Source organism: Mustela nivalis (genome assembly GCF_964662115.1).
Source record: "Mustela nivalis genome assembly, chromosome: 18".
Lineage (NCBI taxonomy): Eukaryota > Metazoa > Chordata > Mammalia > Carnivora > Mustelidae > Mustela > Mustela nivalis.
Genome location: NC_139037.1, coordinates 56,025,538 through 56,043,865, shown reverse-complemented (window position 1 = coordinate 56,043,865; position 18,328 = coordinate 56,025,538). Strand labels below are relative to the sequence as shown.

Below are 18,328 nucleotides of genomic sequence, written 5' to 3'. Positions count from 1 at the left end.
GGGTGTTCAATAATTATTTATTGAAGAAAATGATCGAATAAATCCCAGACCCCGCTTAACCCATCCCCCTCACACACACACATACACACACACACACACACATAGACGCACACACGCATGCACACCTGTGACACTCCAGACCCCCCCGACTGCAACAGCAGGTCTGCCGAGCAAGAGGACATCTGCGTGTCTGCCCCTCTGCGCCCCCGGCCCCCAGCCCCTGGGCGGGCAGGAGCCTAGTAGAAATCTTCCGGGTCGGAGTCCAGATCCGCGGCCTGCTGATTCTGAATCTGACTCTGCTTCCTGTACAGCGAGGCCACCTGCAGAGAGCGGGCAGTGGCGGAGGGGCTCAGAAGCCCCAGGGCTGCCCCCCAACCTCAGTTCCAGAACCCTCCACCGAGCAGCTGGTGTGGCCAGGCAAGCCCACCCCGGCTGAGGCCTCACCTGGGCGCTGGTGGTGGCCTCCTCTGGCTTCTTGTCTTCACGGACGCGGATAAACCGAGGGAAGCGAAGGGAGATCCCCTTCTCACCATCCACCTGGGGGAGGGGGTGAGGGTGGAGATGCTCCTGGGGTCCAGGCCACAGGCCGCTCCCGGCAGCAGGTCCCCAGCCTGGGTCTCCTCCCCATGCCTGCCCTCTGGCCTCGGTTTCCTGATCCATACAATGGGGCCAAGCAACGGGTTGTCAAGACCGAATAAGGAAATAAAGCACTTGGAGCACAATGACAGCTTAAGAGCCAGCAGCTGGGACCTCGGCTGCCCTCCTATTGTCACCCGGGGGCAGGGCAGCAGAGACCCGGGGTAGGTTTGAGAACCAGACAGCACAGTTCGAATCCCAGCTCCCAGCTCAGGGGCTGTGTGACCCCGGCCCAGCGCCCTCGGATCCGGGGCTCTACCCACCCCCACCCAGCTGCAGGCCGGGCTCGCTCAGTGCTTCATGAGCATGGGAGGGTGTGAGGCAGGGCCCAGCCTGCAAGCAGGGCGCCTGCTTCGCTCGGAAGCTCCGTCTACGCCGCTCCTGCTACTTGTCACCGAGGGACCCTGACTGCCTAACAGGGAGCCTGAGTGAGAAATGTTAAGACAGAAATTTGATGTAAAAAGGCGAGTTCTGGGGCGCCCTGGGGGGCTCAGTCGGCTGAGCGTCCAATGCTTGGTTTGGGCTCAGGTCACGACCTCAGGGTTGTGAGGTCGAGCCCTGAGCCAGCTCTGCGCTCGGCTGAGTCTGCTTGGGATTCTCGCCCTCTGCACCCCCAACCCCTGCACTCTCTCTCTAAAATAACTATATCTTGGGTGAAAAAACAAACCCGAGTTCTGCCTTTAAATTTTAAGTCCACTCCCAATCAGAGAGGTACACGCTAGCTAGAGCCTGAAGTCTGAGGGGACTGAAAAGGAAACACATTTTGAACTCAAGCCTCCCCAGCACCGGGCCCACCGTGGAGCTGGCCTGGGGGGGCGGAGCCACTGGTCAGGGAGATCAGCCTGGGGATTTAAAAACCTGGCAGCGTGAAAATGAATTACGGTCAGGAAAGATGGGCCCCAGCCAACGTCACTGCCCAGCAGGAAGTGTCCCAAGCTTTACATTCAGAAGAACTGTGTTTTCAAAAACGCTGAGGAGCCGAATGTGAGCTTATTGGTATTAAAGAAAATAACTTCAGTGTCTACTTTCTGCACCTGTGGAATTTCTTTCTTTCTCTCCTTTTTTTTTTTTACATTGAGACGTGGAGCCCGTTGTTGGGTGCCCCAAAAAATGTGAGCTCAAGCTCTCCTAGTTACTACAACCCGGGCACAGGCGTGGGCTCCATCTCCTGTCTTGCTCTCCATCTCCCATCCAGAAGCTCGACCCCAGGTCCCTCCTGCTGCCTTCGGCCCACAGGGCCCCGGCTACTTACCAGGCCCCGGGCAGCGGGGTAGATGGGGGACAGGGACAGGTCAGCGCATTTCACCTCCCACACGGCGCTGGGGTCCAGCCAGTGGTCAGGGGCCACGGCGCCGTCCACCCGGACATAGGGGCGCGGGCTGGGCAGCACCAGGGCCTGCGGGCAACGGCAGTGGGTGTGAGGAGGACAGGGTCTTGGGTCTCCAAGTCAAGGCTGGGGGTTGGGGATCGGGGAGACGGGTAAGGGGACAAAATGGGGCACGAGTACAGACGGTGACACAGGCATGTCTTAAGGGAAAAGCCTGGGCGGGGATGGGGGTAATGAACAAAAGAGCCAGAGAGACAGAGAGAAAACTGAAGACTGTCACAGAAGCAGAGAGAGCACAGGAAAGGGAGTTGTACCCGCAAAATACCTGTGACCGTGTCACCAACAGTCCCAATTACTAGGGGCTTCCCCAGTCCTGTTGGGGTTCACTCAGGGCAGACTCAGGGACCCCCGCGAGAGTGCTCCCCATGACTTATCCCCTCCCCTCAGGGCAGCAGAGGTTCCCTCACCCACACCCTGGGCTAGCAGTTGGCAGAGCTGGGACTTGAACCTGGACATGTGGGTCTCCTGAGCCTGTTCCAGCACCTGCAGTCCCCATGAGGGTGAAGGGCCAGAGCCTTGCGCACACACAAGGCGACAGGGGGCGAGGCTGTGCCCCTCACCTGGAGCCTGTGGTGGTGCTCCTCCAGCTCCTCGTCACTGAAGCCGGTTCCGAGCTGCGGGGAGGACAGTGGCTCAGCCGTGCAGCCCGGGGCTCCTGCCGCCAAGGACCCAGCTCTGCACAGGGGAGGCCCCCACCCTACCCCGGCCAAGCCAGAACCCACGGAAACCACAGAGGAAGTGCCGGGGGTGGGGGTGCCTGGATGGGGATCCCCTCTCCCAGCGGCGGTCCCCTGCCCACCCGCAACCCATCACTTGGCACTTGCTGGAGAAGCCCTGGCTCCTTCCAGCCGGTCCCCAGGCTCGCCCGTAGCCCACCAGCCCCGGAGCAGGCTGTCTTCTCCGATCTCCACACTGCCGAAGATTTTCCTTCACCTACCCACGTTGTCCAACCTAACAAAAACTCGGCTGCCGGCAGACATGGCAAGATGCACGTCTCCAAACCACAGATAGGAAATGCCAACCGGAAAGCCCTCTGTGTGTCGAGAGCCTTCGGTGGTTTCTCTGGCACAGAGCTCTTCCAGAACACTGTCATGGGTCGAGAGTGTGAGCCAGAGCCGGGCTTGTGCCCCGCGATACATCCGAACGGGTAAGGCCACCTCTGCCATGGCTCCCTGGGGCTAAGCTCCTTGTGCGGTGCGGAGTCACTCGTGAGAGCCACGCTGGCCACGAGGAACCCGGCCAGCTGCGCGGAGCGCACCCATCTCTTGGAACACTCTTCCACAAGTGTTTGTGAAAAATCCCAGGTCACCTCACTAATGTAGGGTCAGGGGCTGGTTGAGGGAGGCCCCTGATCATGAGTTACAGGAAGGACTGGCCATGACAGAGGCCAGCCCAAGCCTCCATGATGGGCTTCCAGGGTGGAGGCCCCCGCAGGGAAAGACAGACTTTGCTCTCTGAGGAGAAAGCAACCACCCCAGCCACTTAGCCCTCAGAGAAGTAGTCCCCACCCCACCCCAGGTTGGTCCTTTATTCTTTTTCCTCTCCAGTGAACTTTTGTTCAAAACAACCCCTTCCCCTGCCTCTTTCTGTTCCATAAAATAACATTCCTCTCCTTCATGGGATGAGCCCATGGTTTTACCACAGCTTGCACGTCCCCAACTGCAATTCTCTGTTATTTCTGAATAAACCCATTTTTGCTGGTAAAATAAAGGACCGTTTTATTTTTAAGTTTAACACATTCGAGTTGTGCTTCTAGAAGTCCTAAAGACAAGGGCAAACGGTCTAACATCTTTTATCACTATGTTACTTAAATGTATCTGATGACATTTAAAACACGATATTTCTAGGACAAAAAGCAGGGGAAAAAATTACTGTTATACAAAGATCACAGCTTTGTAAAGGTGTTAATAAGACAGTCCCTCAAATTTTATTAGTGGTTGGGGTGCCTGGGTGGCTCAGTTGGTTAAGCATCAGTCTTTGGCTCAGGTCATGATTCCAGGGTCCTGGGATTGAGCCCCGCATTGGGCTCTCTGCTCTGTGGGAAGTCTGCTTCTCCCTCTCTCACTCCCTGTGCTTGGGTTCTCTCTCTCTGTCAAATAAATAAAATCTTTAAAAACATTTTTTCTTACTAGTGGTTATTTCTAAGCATTGGAGTTGTGGGTAACAGTTTATGCTGTTTCCGTGGCAAAAGCTTCACGTTTGTTGGGTTAACAATGTGCGTAGCTTTAAACAAAAACCCAGACCACCGCATTTTCCAAGCTGCCCTGTGCATGGGGGAGGGCCAAGGAGCAGAATTCTGGCCCAAGCCACAAAAGCTGCTCACTGGCTGAGGCTGATACAGGGGACATATCCCTCTGCTCAAGGCCTTCCTCCTTCCTGCTGCCTAGAGCGTGCACGGCCATGAAGGCTGGAGCTCCTGCAGCCACATTATGAAGATGAGGTTGGAAGCCCATGATCAAACCCCTGTGCATGGGGGAGAAGCCTGGGTCCCCAGTGACATCGGAGAGCCACCTGCCCCCCCCCTTCAGACTTCTCCTTATGTGAGAGAAATGTAAGACCCTCGTCAGCTATCCTCACCCGCAGCTGAACTCGATTCTTGACGTAGCTTCCTTAAAACTTTCTCTATGACAGTGCATTTCTCTACGTGAAGCAAGTGTTACTTACAGGATCAGAAAAAGCACACAAAACCTAGAAAAAAAATAATCCTACACACGGCATGAGAGCCTCTTTGTCCCCCCCCCCGTCACTCCCCAGGCTGAGTGGACCCTACTTCCCTCCTGCCTCCCCGCACCTTGCATATGGCCTGGAGCTCCTCACTCTCCTCATCGTAGGCAGCCAGCAGGAAGCCCCCATAGCGGCCGGCCCGCTTGCCACGGCCCAGGTAGGCGCCGATCACCACAAGGTCCAGGGTGTCGCCCACGCCATCGAGGTAGTCCTTCTTCAGCTGGGAAGGTAAGGCAGGAGGTGAGGGGACGCTGCCAAGGGGCGGACCTCGCTGCTGGAGGCTCCGCGGTTGGTGGAGCTGGGGCTGGGGTGAGTCTAGGGAGAGCTCCCACAGAGGCCGAGGACAGCCGCCGGGCTGAAACTGGCTGCGGGAGGAGCTTCTGGATTTCCAGAGCGGATGCGAAAGTGCCTGCCCACAGGCACCTGCTCTGCCCAGCACCACCCCCCACCATCTGCCATTCACGACCAGCCAGATATCTTGTGCAAAATGATAATCAGACCATGGGACTTCCTGCTTAAAACCTCACTGGTTTCTCAAAACCATTAAAGGGAAACCCAGAGTATTTTATAACAACCCCAAAGTGCTGTCTGATCTGAGAGCTGCTCTCTACCCTGAACTCACCTCATGCCTCAAAGGCCTCGTTCCCTGCTTGTTTCGACCTCAGGGCCTTTGCACTTGTTCCCTCCACCCTTCTCCTAGATACTCTGTCCCAGATTTCCAGGCAGCTGACCCTTTCCTGTCATCCGTGTCCTGACCCAAGCATCAGCTCGGGAGAGGATCAGACCAGACCCCATGACCAGAGCACTGCAAGATCCTCGCTGGCCCCTGACCTCGACTTGCTTTCTTCACGATGCTCATCGACCCCGATGTCATCTCGTCTACGGCCTGGCTGACTCCCTTCTTGCTGTCCCCACTCAACCCAGACAGCCCACGCAGAGTACAGAAACGTCACGTAGCTCCATGGAGCTCAGGTGGGGGCAGTGCTTAGAGGGGCGGCCTCAGGCTGGCTGGACTGAGAGGCAGGCAGGACCGAGACCCATGGGGTGAGGTGGGGGCTGGAACCCCGTGTGGAAAGATCGCCGGATGTGGGAAGGGCAGCCGGGCCAGCTCACCTTGAGCCAGTTGTGTGACCTCTTGGCGATCTCGTAGGTGGCGTCGACATCCAGGGTTTTCACCATCAGCCCCTCACAGGAGTCTGAGGGAGATAGGGACAAGGGGCCTTTGTGAAGCCGCGGCTCAGGACAGCCAGCTTGCAGAAGGCACTGGGGCTGGGGCGGGCGGGAATGCGGGACGCACACGGCGGCCGGCCCCAGACCCCCTCACCTTTCACAGACTGCTCCAAGAACTCGGCGATCTGCTCCGTGTCCTTGGTGTCCAGGGAAGTGGCGAAGACAAACTCGCCCTCCGTCTGCACAAAGTTCTCCCGGAGCAGCTGCCGGCGTCGGGAAAGTGGCTCGCGCACCAGGGACTGGGTTGGGGGTGGGGCAGGAAGAGAGAGACAAAGGGACATCACTGTGGATGAGAAGAAGCCGGGGCCTGGGACAGACAGGACACCCGAGAGTCACCAGCCACTGCACAGCTCCCGACGGACCGGCTGGACAGGGAGGAACCATGCCGGCACCAGGATTTTGAGAAGGGAAAGGACCAATTTCAAGGGCAGGTCAAGAGCGGCGCGGGGACTGGAGACGGGAACAGACTCCTGTTATTAGGGCTACGGTTCCTCGTTCAACACCGGCTGAACAGAGCCAGAAGGAAGCCAACGACCACAGGGATGTAACCTCAATGTGTTTCTGAGAACGTGTTGCATTTTTATCTAGGGGTCGGCAGCCCTGTCCTACAAAGAACCAGATAGTAAATATTCCCGGGTCTGTGGGCTACTTGGCCTCTGTTGCAACCGCTCAACTGTGGGCTATTGGGCAGAAGTCAGAGGACAGGAGCATCAAACCTTTACAGACAAAAAAGGCTGAGACAGATCGGGCCCGCAGGCCTTCGTCTGCCGAGCTCTGAGACCAGATCCACTCGTGGGAGAACACTGTTTGCTTTATATGGTGAAACAGACTTGCCAACCTTCTGGAAGTTAATCTACTCTCTGTGACCTTATTAACTGCCCCCTTTCATGTTCTGTGCACTCCCCTGATTTCAGAACAGCCCTGCTGGAAACCAAGCAGACCGATTCCAAGCTGAATCTGGCAGGAAGCCTTGTTCTTACAAACCATCGGGCAGGCTGCGGGAAGAAGTCACCTAGCTCTCGCCCATCCAGCCCCAGGGGAGGCATGGCCCTCCTCCACCAGGCTGAGGTAGGATGCTTCCTGAGATGGGGAGCTCACTCCTTCTGTTCTCTTCCATCCCTGCAAGGGCATGGAACTGATCTCAACAGCCCAGACTCATCCGTTCTGCGTCCAGATTCACTCTGAGACTCTCCTAAGGGGAGACTCTGGTGATTGATCCCAGTAGTGATAAGGAAACGGAGGCCCCGAGAGGCTAGGTCACTGGCCTGTGGCTGCACACCCAGGAAGGGAGAGCTGGGATGTAAAAAGAGGTGGTCTGGCTTCCGATTCTTACCCCAGCCCCAGAGCAGTAGTTGGCAAACTTTCCAGTCTCGGGACACCCCCGACTCCAGACAGCTTGAGTATATGTGGGTTACATCTCTAGATATGTACCAGAGCAGTGACGGAGTACCCGCGACGAAATCGCGTGTTTATACTGGCTACGTGAAAAGTGAGAAATCTGGGCGTTTGTTAATTCATTTAAAATCAACGCCTCCCATATGTTAACCCAACAACAAATTTTTATGAAATGTGCCCGCGTTAGGGAACATTAGTGGGAACAGGTGGCATTAGTTTATGTTTGTGCAAACTCTTCCATGTCTGGCTGTTAATGGAGCTGGGCTCTCACGTGTGCATGTGCACTCAGATGGTGGCCTCGTGGGGAAACTTGGCCTCGCCCAGCTGCGGAGCTGGGGAAGGTGGGTGGGGCCTCACAGACTCCCCTAAGAGGGTCCTGGAGATACCCTCAGGGGTCCTCGGGCCACACTTTGAGAACTGCTGCCTGAGTGTGGCCCCACAGACCTCTGGCTCCCAAGCTCACACACAGCCCCCACCTGCCCCCAGACCCACAGCCGGAACTCACCTGTCCATTGAGGTAGATGAGGTCGAAGGCATACAGACACACCTGCACTTGGATTTCTGCTGCATCCACCTCCTGGGTTGGCACAGAGGGGAAAGCAGGGGTGGGGGATGGAGACAGGGGCATGGTCAGTGTGCCTCCCACCATGCCCCAGGCAGACACCTGTCACCTACCACTCTCCCCTTCTCTCCAGCCAAAAGGCCACACACCCGTGAGGGTGACAATGCTCCCGGCTCCGGGCTCTGCATCGTGATGGCTCTCAGCTAATCCCAACAACTTCACTCCCCTTTGTCAAATATTTGCTCTCCCAGCCTCCCTTGTACATTAGCTACAGGCTAATGGTGTTGATGGGACAGAGTTCGGGCCATTGAGGGAAAAGAAGTTTGCGGGGCACAGACTGTGGGGAGGCCTCCTGGAACTGATCTTTCACGATGAAACAGAGACATAGGAAAAGGGCTCTTCCCCCTTTGTACTTGGCATGCTGGGATGAGAACGCAATGGCTGGAGCTGTGGCAGCCACCCTGTAAAAGGCAGCAAGAACCACAACCCAGTGGACACTCTGTTCTTCTGGGGTCGGGGCAGGGCTGGGAGGAAGAGGAGAAAGTGTGTGACTATGGCAGGCAGCAGAGGGGAATGGAGGCTACCTTGCGTTTGCGGGTGGTAAGCACTTGGAATGGCTGGATCTGCTTCTTTTCCCGGTCCCAAGCCACGGCTTCTGTGTCCAGGATGAAGGATGTGACTGATGGGAGTTTAATCTGAAAGGTGAAAAGAGAGAGCTGGGGCTACTAAGAGGTAGGGGATGAGGGCAAAAGACAGGCCCAGAAAAACAAATGTTCTTTTCCTTCCACAGCTCTCGAGATCCACCGATGAATTGATGCCAACTTAGAGACGCATGTATGAATACACACCCTCAATGCCCATAGGAAGGGAAAAACAAACTTTTCTGAGACTTACTACTTGGTCCCATAAGTTGGAAACCCAGTGGCCTTTGTCAGTTCTCCGGGAACTTGTCCACTCCTCTCTGAAATCTCTAAGCCACCACCAGTCCCCCATCTTACTAAGCCCAGTCCAGCCAAGGCCACATCATGCTACCAGTCTCCCTGCTCCTGCATGGACCCTGTGTGTAACCCACTCTCCTCACAGCAGTCAGGGTGCTCTGAGCAAACCCCAAGTCTGATCGCAGTGCATCCCTGCTAAAAACCATCTCCAGCTCCCCAAAGCTGTGGGGGCTCTCCTGGGTCAGCCTCTGGCCCTCCCAGACTCCGCACCCCAGCAGGCCAGCCTCTCTTGTTTTATGGACTGGCTAGGCCCCTCCAACCAAAGGGCCTTTGCAAATGCTAATCATGCTAGAATGCCTGTCCTTACTCTTCATCTCCACTGGGAGGACTTCTTTTCCCTCAAAGGAACACTACTGCACAACTCCGGCAGACGCCCACCTTGGGGATGCGGCTGATGATGTCCGGGTACTTGCTGGTATTGTCTTCCTGATTCCTGCTGAAGATCTTCACCTCCCCGCCTTCCAGGACATGGATCTGAGGCAGTGGGAGAGGGGAGGGGGACTCAGAGCCTGGCCTATCCCAGCTGGCCCTAGCCCTACCTTCACCGGCAGAAGGTTCCAGAAGCTCTGGAGGAGGAATCAGTGCAGAGACTGGAGGAAGTCATCTCCATCCACATGGCGCCTCCCACCCATTCATGGAAGCCCCTGCCATATCCTTCCGCATCCTCACTACCCACAGACCCCCCGCCCCCGGTGTCTTGCTCTGTCTATGCGGATTTGCCTGAGTGTTAAACCATAAATATCTGAATGTATTGTGTTTTCATACAGAGCCTGGTCACAGTCCTTAAGCAGAACTACGAATATGTTGTTTTACTCGTACGACAACTGCATGTGTGCTAGATACAGCATATGTGTCTTAAAACATATGTATTTTCAAGATCACTGCTGCTACTATAAATCCTTTTGTTTCTGATTTTTTCAGTATCACAGTTTGAAGATCCATCTGTCTCGTTCGCTGCTTCTAGGGCCTCAGAGCACCAAGTATCACCTGCCACATGCGCTCATCTCCCCCATGATGAGCACGACAAGCATCCTTACAGACCCAAGCAAGGATGTCCCTGACTGCGGGGTGGGGACACCCTCGTACATAGCCAGCACACTGTGGGTTAAGGAGGGGCCTCCCACCACGGCTGGTACAGTGAACAACCCCAACCACAGGGCACGGGCGGGCAAAGCCAACATTGCTTCAATTCCCACTGCTGTGGCTCAGAGATCTGGACGATTTTGTCCAATCAAACTGAGTTCCAGTAAGCCCTCGCAGTGGTTACTGACACAGCCACTATGTGAAGGTGGAAACCAAGGCCTGAGAAGTGTGAGGTCGCACGGGCAGTTTGTGGCAGGACACAGTCTGAGTTCAGGTCTGAGTCGCCCACAGACCCCACTCCTGGGCACCTTCCCTCCTGCTGCAGGGGTGCGCCCGCCCCCCTACCTGTGCCCTCTGCCCATCATATTTGTACTCGCAGGTGAAAGCTGCCTCCTCGAAGCGTTTCAGGACCTCGCTGACTCCGCGGGTGGGGTGTGCCAGCATCGGTTTCAGGGGAACCCCTGGGAGAGCGGAGTGAGAGAGTAAGCTGGGGGAGGCGCCAGCAACGTGTGGGATGGGGGTGTGTGTGTGTGGCAGAGACAGCTGGCTGTGTCCCAGGGAGAACACGCCCTCACCTGGCCTCCCAGCTTGGGACACTCACAGCCTCCCCTGCAGGAAGGGAAGTCCTTGTGATTAGGATGCCGGTTAGGATGCATGGGGAGTGGTAAGTGCAAGGTAGGGGTCATGCCCTCACCCCTCTTCTCTCTCTCCCTCTTCTATGATCTAGAAACCTGAGCCACCTCTGGTCACGCACCTTAAGGTGAAAACCTTGAGACAATAAAGTGACGGAACAGAGGAAACTCAGTCCCCAGTGAGGGAAGAGGGGATCCCTGGAGCCCAGCCACGGTGTCCTCCCTGATCACCTGCCTTCCTTTGGACTCTTACGTGTGAGAAAAAGATTCTGTCTGGCCCAATCTACTGCCTTTTAGCGTAATAACTCTGTTCCAGCATTTAACCCCCACCCCGCCTCATCCAACTGGGACTCCAAACAGAAGACGGGTGGGTTTCAGCACGGGAAACAGGATTCAGTTTTGGAGGCAAGAGGAGGAATCTGCAGGTTCTTGGTGGGACAGAGGAAGCTATGCCAGGAGGAGGGTGCGGAGCGTGCAGGAGGGCAGGTCCCCCAAACCCTGCCCCATGCCCTTTGCCCCCCACCCAGTGGCTTGGTACCTGGGCTCAGCTTGCAATGCTCTGGGAGGCGCTCCAGGCCATGCTCCAGCAGCACAGGGATGATCCGGTCCAGGTCGGGCACCTCACTGGGGCAGAGGCAAACATGAGCCGGCAGCTGTCTTTCCAGAACTCTGGCAGCCTGGAAACCCTGTGCTCTGGCTGCAAACTGTGCTTCTGCCAGTCTTTCCCCTCGTCCGGGGGTCTGCTCGCACCCGTCCCCAACTCCTCCACATCCCCGACTCTGGCCGTCTGTCACACTGCCCCACTCAGCACCATTGCACGTCGCTCCGTCTCCCCTGCTCTGGGCCTGCTGTCACCCCTCCCTGTCACCAGGAGACCAGGGGCCCTCTACCTGAGCTACACGTTAGAACCCCTCAAGGATGGATTCAGAAATTTCTCCAAGACCAGGCCCTGCCTCTCAAGAGTCTGACGGAGCTGGCTGGGGGCAGGCCAGGGAGCCCCAGTTTATAGATCCTCCCCGTAGGCAGAGTGGAGACTGCTGCCCTGGCCCTGGCCGGGATGGTGGGGGGTTGGCAGGTGCCCCAAGGGCATCTGCAAAAATGCTCCTGGGCCCTCCTGCCGCTGACATTCTCTCTGGGCACTCACCGCCTCGCTGTGGCCAAGCCCCCCCTCCCTGGAGCCCTCACTGTCACCCCATGGCTGTCCTAACCCCTCATTCCGCGTTGGTCACTAACCCTGCTCTGGTTCTCTCAGCCTCTGCGCATGTGCGGTCTCACTGGGAGCTCTCAGATGTCTGCTGCACGCACCTGCGGCCAGCACCCCTCCCTGCTCCCTGTTCCCATGTCCCTGGTCCTAACACGGTCCCCTGCCTCATGCCCAGCACCAATCTTGTCTGGATCACTACCCCTGCTCTGTCACCTGCCCCACGATAATCACTGTCACCTGCCACGTCACACGTGGCCCTCAGGGCTGAGCCTGCCGCCCCTCTGTCTCCCGCCACCCTCCCACTCTGCCCACAGCCCGGGATCTCACCAGAACGTCTGCTTCAGGATCATGCCCTGCTCCTCCAGCCACGTCTTTCGGGCCTCTGCTGTCCTGCCTTTCCCAGCATCCACAATGCCCGGGGGGAATTCTGAGAACAGACCAGCAGAGGCTTGGGGACCTGCTGACCCTCCGGCTACCCCGGGGGCATAGCAGGCAACGTCAGTGAAACAAGGAACAGAAACAAGGCTGCCAGGGAAGGAGCCTGGAGAGGAGCGGGGCCGTGTGGATTTCGGGGAAAGGAGAGTTACCCGGTTGACTCTGGTGCTGGGTGTGGGGACAGACCACAGGGCCTCACCTTGGCCAGGGGGCGTGAGGCTCACGGCCTGGGCGAGGGCGGCCAGCACCGACTGCTCTGCTAGCCCGAGACGCAGCCGTCCGCTCAGGGCTCTGGGGAGACAGCAGAAGAGGGGGAGTGGGCTTGTGGCCACCCTCACTGTCTTGCCCTCCACTCCCTGCCCCTGCCTCCTCCCGTCTCCCCCACCTCAACTCTGTAACCCTCTCCTCGAAACCTGAACCACCTTCAGGGCCAGAAGGGACCGGAGAGATCATGCAGTCCCACTGAGCAGACGAGGAAACGGAGGCCAGCCCCTAACAGCCATGGCCGCCGGCCTTCCCTAGGCAGAACCAGGGATCCCGTGATGTCTTTGCCTTTCAGTGGGCCTCTGGGGAATTTCAGTGAGGCTCGGGGCAAGTGAGCCAGGACACAGTGGGCTGGGAAGCAGGACAGGGCCTCCCCGGAGGGGCCCAGAGCGTGCTACTCAACAGCCTGCCCCGCCCCCCCCACAGGCCTGGCTCTGAGGCACTGCCCTTTAGCACGAGGCATACTGTCCCCGGGCCTCCGTCTCCCCGTCTGTAGACCCGGCTGAGGGTGACGAGGCCTGCCTGGCGGCACCTTGGGGAGGAACCACACCCGACTTGGGCCCCCGAGAAACGCTCTTGTGATGGGGGCGACCCATGGTTTCATTTCCACCTGCACGGCCACCGCCAGGCCCCCAGTCCTGTACTGCTTCCGCTGAGGCCAGGCAGGCAACGCTCATCAACCCTGGCACTGCTTGGCCACGAGCCCCGGGCCTTGAGGAGGGGAGCGGCCCAGGGAAAGGGACCCTGTGTTCCCAGTCCAGCCCCTCAGGGCCCAGTGTGAGGGCGGTCGGGGTCGCAGTGGGATTACCACAGCTGGTCTTTCCCTCCCACCGTCGCTCCCAGCCTCCCAGGACCACACCTACCTGGCGATGTATCGGGCTTCTGAGTGGCGGCAGGCGACAAATAGGCCTTTGATGACGTCCATCTTCTTGGCTGTGGACTGAAGGCCGGTGGAGCAGTCAGTGGCTGGGGCGAAGGGAGGGACCCACACCTCCTCCTGGCTGGTCCCCCAAAATAGGCCCTGGCTGTTTCCCCACTCCCACTCCCTATCATCCTGGGAGGTGCGAAGAAAGCCAGCTCCAGCCCGCCTCCCTCCGTCCCTCGAGCAAGCACAGACTATCTGGTATGGGGTCACATGGCAGCTGGGGAGCAGGTGCCGGGATTTTGGCAGGAGTCCCCCGGCCCCACAAGCAGGCCCGAAGCAACCCAGCCCCAGAGAGCGTGACTGGAGGCCCCCTGGCCACATGTGGCCTCCGGGTCGCCCAGGGAAAGGGCAGAGGGTCTGGACGCGGAGGCCCAGCGTGCCCCACTCACAGCGCTGCCAGCCAGCCGGGCAATGTCTTGGAACTTGGTGAAGACTCCGGTGGCGGTGAGAGCGGGCGGGGGCAGCACGAGTCTCTGGGTGCTGCGGCTGCTCTCCGCCACCAGCCCCACGTCGCCCTTCTCGGCTGCCTCGGCCTTGACAGACTCCAGCTGCCGCCCTGGGGGTGGAGGGAACCCCTGGTAAGGGCGACGCACAGGGCCGCATGTCTGTCTCGGGTCCTCTCTGCTCACACCAGGCCTGGCCCCCGCTCATGGTCTCCCCACATCTCTCCTTGGCCCTCCAGGCTCAGCCGTGTCCCTGGGCCCCGGCCTCGGTCCCAGTGCCCTCACCCCGCTCCCTCTGCAGCCCATCTTCCCAGCCACCCCCCGTCCCCCGGCCTGCCCCATGCCGCCCAGCCTCCCACACCTGGACCAGCACCCCACGCTCCTCCCACCAGACCTGTCTGTCCGATCGGCCCTTCTCCCCACCTTCAGAACTCCCGCCGTGTCTCTCACCTCCTCCTCACCTCTGCACCCTCCTCCTCGGAGCCCCCCTCCCCAATGCTGGAACTGCCACCACACCCTGTTTACCTGTGGCCTGGGCCACCGCCTTGAGGAGGACACCGTCACCAACACCAAGCTCCAGGCCCTGCTGGGGTGGCCCGAGGCGGTTGAGGCTGAGGTAGAGGATGGGTAGGAGGTCTGGAGGGGACAGGGCCACCACAGAACGCAGCAAGTTGCTCAGCGTCTCTACCATCCGGAGCCTGGGTGGGGGGAGGGGAGCAGAGGTGTGACCTCCTGGCATTCTGGTGTTAAAGCAGGGAGCAGGTAGAAAGGACCCCGGGAAAGAAGAGGAGGAGCTCCAGTCCAGGTCCAGGTGGTACCACAGGTGCTGGGGACAAGGTGAGCCCATTCCATGCTTACGACCAAGATGGGGACAGCCATCCAGAGGAGCAGCAGCTGCTGGCGGGGGGGGGGGGCTTTTGAGATGCCAGACAGGGTGGGGGGAGGGGGGTGCTTACTGAACACTCATGGCCCCGCCACAAGGGAGATACTGATATTACCCCCACTTTACAGAAGAAGCAGCTGAGGCCCAGAGAGATCATGTAACTCGGCCAAGGTCACAGAGCCAGTGAGAACCAGGCTGAGACGTGAGCTGAGGCCGTCTACCCGAGGACCCGCGCTTCCCACCCCTGCGCTGGCTGCTGGCTCAAAGAGTAAAACCTTGTTTCTGCATGGCTGCGTTTGTGGCTGAGAAGGCCTCACTGGAAAGGGAAGCCAAGTCTCCCTTACAGAAGCAGCCCAGTGAACACACGGGGGAGGCACGAGAAAGAGAAATGCAAAGCAGTGCGGGGCAGACACCACACACGTGACTTACGGGCAGACCAACGGCATGACCCAGATGGAGGGCCGCCAGAGCCTCAGGACAGGACCTTACTTGGAAAGAGGGGCTTAGCAGGTGTAACTGAGGTCAGGGTTAAGAGGAGATCATCACAGATGGGTGGGCCCTCAATCCAACAAAAGTGCCCGTATAAAACCCACAAGAAGACACACAGAGAAAAAGAGCCTGTGGAATCAGAGGCAGGGACTGGAGTGACGTTGGCCACAGGCACGGATGCCCGCAGCCACCATCAGCTGGGGGAGGCACGAGTCAGGTTTCCCCCGAGAGCCTCCAGCAAGAACCAGCCCTGCCCACCCCTTGATCTTGGCCTTCTGGCCTCCTGAACCTTGAGAGGACACGTATCTGTTGTTTCCGGTCCCCAAGCAATGGCGATCTGTTTCACCAGCCCAGGGACACTCCTATGGATGCTAAAACCAGCGGTGCAAGTCTGAGGAGAAATGGGGTCGTTGCACAAGCGCAAAGGAAAGCCCCCAGGACGCCTGCTCACTGCAAAGGGGAAGGCGACAAGTGTGGAGCAGAGGCGCTGGCAGATGGCCCTGGAGCCGCGTAACCAGGAATCAGACTGGTGGCTGCAGAGGAGGACCTGCCGTGGGTAGGGGTCAGGGTCTGGGCAGGTCCTGGCCGGGCAAGGACACTGCAAAAGGGGAAACTGGCAAAACCCAAGTGAAGTCTGGATGTCACCTCACAGTACGTGCTGACGCTAACGTCCTGGTCTCAGCCACGGCCCGATGCTGGCGGAAGGGGCTGGCGTCAGGGGCCGCTGATGCAGGGTACAGGGGAACTGATGATGCTGTGTCTGCAGGTTTTCTCTAAGTTTCAAACTATTTCGAGAAGATTTAAAAAAAATTATAAAACCCTCCAACTGGGGCACATCTGGGGTTTGGACAGTCGCCCACGGTTCTGAACGCAAGGACACTGGACAGTGTCTCTGGCCACCGAACAGCCAGCTGTGCTACTCTTTGCTCCACGGATCTCGGTGAAACCTCGACACGGACGAGTTGCACGTGTCTCGTGAAGAGACCGAAGCTCAGAGAGGTCAGGCCACCGGCCCACAGTCACACGGCCAGGAGGCAGAGGAACGGGGCCCACTCCCAGATCCATGTGCCCACCCCGGGCAGGGCTTGGGCTAACCAGGCCCTCCCACTGCTGCAGCCCACAGGTCTGGCGCTTGAGGCCCTTCCCGCACCCTCCGTGCCCTGCAATTCCACTGTGGGGCTTCTGTCCCGGAGGACATTCCTCCCGTGTTCAGAGAGACACACATGCACGAGAACAAAGTGCTGGGAACAGCCTAAATGCTCCGCTCACGTCTGAGAAGTGAAAGAGGAAGGAATCCCACAGAGCCAGATTAAAAGGGCTGAGACCTACTTAGACCAACATGGAAGGATCTTTTGGAAACAAGGCTGATGCGCAGGTAGGAACCAGAATGGCGGGGGAGGGACCTGATGACACTGACTAGATACCTGGGACTGAGAACCAGGGGGCCAGGGACTAGGGGCCTGGAGAAGGGGGAGGGCCACAGCCGGGCAGCCCAATGTGCCAGCGGCCCGACTAACACTCGCCGGGACTGGGGTTCCCACTAGAATCCAGACCCGGACCTCCTCACACTGATGGCAAGAGGGTCAGACGAGGCTACGGTTACTTCTCCCTGCCCAGGGGAGATTAAGTTCCTGCCACCAGGAGGAGGCGGCTTCCCCACTCCGGAACCTGAGCTCACGTTAACGCCTCCTTCTGACCCACAGAAAGAGACAGAAGTGTGGCCCTCTGGGCCGGTGGCCCACAAGGCCCTGCAGCCACTCCAGGGGAGAGGGGGGGAGGGTGAAGCGGAAAGCGCAGAGGCAGAAGGGACCGAGCAGTGAGAGCCACTGCCCCACCTGCCCCACCGCCCCACCTGCCCCTGCCTGCCCAGGTGGGCCTGATGCGTTACCGAGCAGAAACTTCCTCAATCTTCTCAAAGGTCCGGGCCACAGCCAGGTAAGGAACCCTGGGGAAGGAAGAGAGACACAGCGTAGCGTGTATAACCCGTGCCATCCATCCGTCTGTCCACCTGCCTCCCTCCACCGCTGGGGCGGCGGTCTTTGTCCCCAGAATGGGAACTTGAGAGGTCTGATGGCTTCCTCCAATGGAGGCCTCTGGGGAGATGCACCAGGTGACAGGGAGAGGCGGAGGGACCGCTGGGGGCGGGGGGAGCCTCACTTCTGGCCTGGCTTCCAGCACGCATCGTCGATGGGATGGTAGTTGTTCTTGGCAGGATTGTAGCTAGGGGGGTCCGGGGGTCTGTGGAGGCAACAGGGAGATTAGACACCTGGGTCAAAGAGAAGCCATTCCTCCAGCTAGTGTTTTCTGAGCACCTACTATGTGCCAGACACTGCTCAAGGCATGAGGGCACAGAAGGGAATGAAAACAAAGTCTGCGAATCTAGAGCTCACATTCTAGCTAGGGAGTCGGGGGAGAAAACCCCAAAACATAGAAAAAAATAATTTTAATATCAAAAAAATTTCCAGGGGCGCCTGGGTGGCTCAGTGGGTTAAGCCGCTGCCTTCGGCTCAGGTCATGATCTCAGGGTCCTGGGATCGAGTCCCGCATCGGGCTCTCTGCTCAGCGGAGAGCCTGCTTCCCTCTCTCTTTCTCTGCCTGCCTCTCCATCTACTTGTGATTTCTCTCTGTCAAACAAATAAATAAAATCTTTAAAAAAAAAAAAAAAAAAAAAAACAACAAAAAAATTTCCAAAACCACAATAAAACCACGCTGGGGGAAGGCAAGATGGCAGGTGCTGCTTCTGAGGAAAAGGCTGGAGGAGACATTTGGGCAGAATGACATGAGAAGTGAGCAGAGTGGGTATCAGGTTGAAGAGCACTCCCAGCAGGGGAAACAGCAAGTGCAAAGGCTCTGAGGCAGAGACGCACATGATGTGTTTGAGAAACGGGAAAGGGGTTGGTGTGGATGAAATGGAGCAACACGATCTGCCTGGTTTCTGGGGGCCATTCTAAGAGGCCAGAAACCTCTTCGGGCCTCCCACCCAAGCCCTGCCTCACTCTCTCCTGATGGAACGGCAAGAAGAGCAGAAGGGTGCAGTC

General features: G+C 58.2%; 1 protein-coding gene across 2 annotated transcripts in view; it reads right to left on the bottom strand.

The window, feature by feature from the left end:
* The window catches only part of LIG1 (DNA ligase 1), a 37,298-nt gene continuing 18,970 nt past the window's right edge, over positions 1-18,328 (bottom strand). For both annotated transcript variants that reach the window (XM_082710513.1, XM_082710514.1), the window contains 19 exons: positions 17,448-17,528; positions 17,179-17,235; positions 14,444-14,616; positions 13,865-14,031; positions 13,414-13,490; positions 12,486-12,577; positions 12,179-12,278; positions 11,186-11,271; positions 10,361-10,476; positions 9,311-9,406; positions 8,519-8,629; positions 7,878-7,949; positions 6,072-6,216; positions 5,861-5,943; positions 4,815-4,967; positions 2,584-2,637; positions 1,889-2,032; positions 445-537; positions 1-320 (listed from right to left, as the gene is read on the bottom strand). In XM_082710513.1, coding sequence (XP_082566639.1) covers positions 237-320; positions 445-537; positions 1,889-2,032; positions 2,584-2,637; positions 4,815-4,967; positions 5,861-5,943; positions 6,072-6,216; positions 7,878-7,949; positions 8,519-8,629; positions 9,311-9,406; positions 10,361-10,476; positions 11,186-11,271; positions 12,179-12,278; positions 12,486-12,577; positions 13,414-13,490; positions 13,865-14,031; positions 14,444-14,616; positions 17,179-17,235; positions 17,448-17,528 — 1,984 coding nt within the window. In that variant the 3' untranslated portion in view covers positions 1-236. The remainder of the gene's footprint in view (positions 321-444; positions 538-1,888; positions 2,033-2,583; positions 2,638-4,814; positions 4,968-5,860; positions 5,944-6,071; positions 6,217-7,877; positions 7,950-8,518; positions 8,630-9,310; positions 9,407-10,360; positions 10,477-11,185; positions 11,272-12,178; positions 12,279-12,485; positions 12,578-13,413; positions 13,491-13,864; positions 14,032-14,443; positions 14,617-17,178; positions 17,236-17,447; positions 17,529-18,328) is intronic.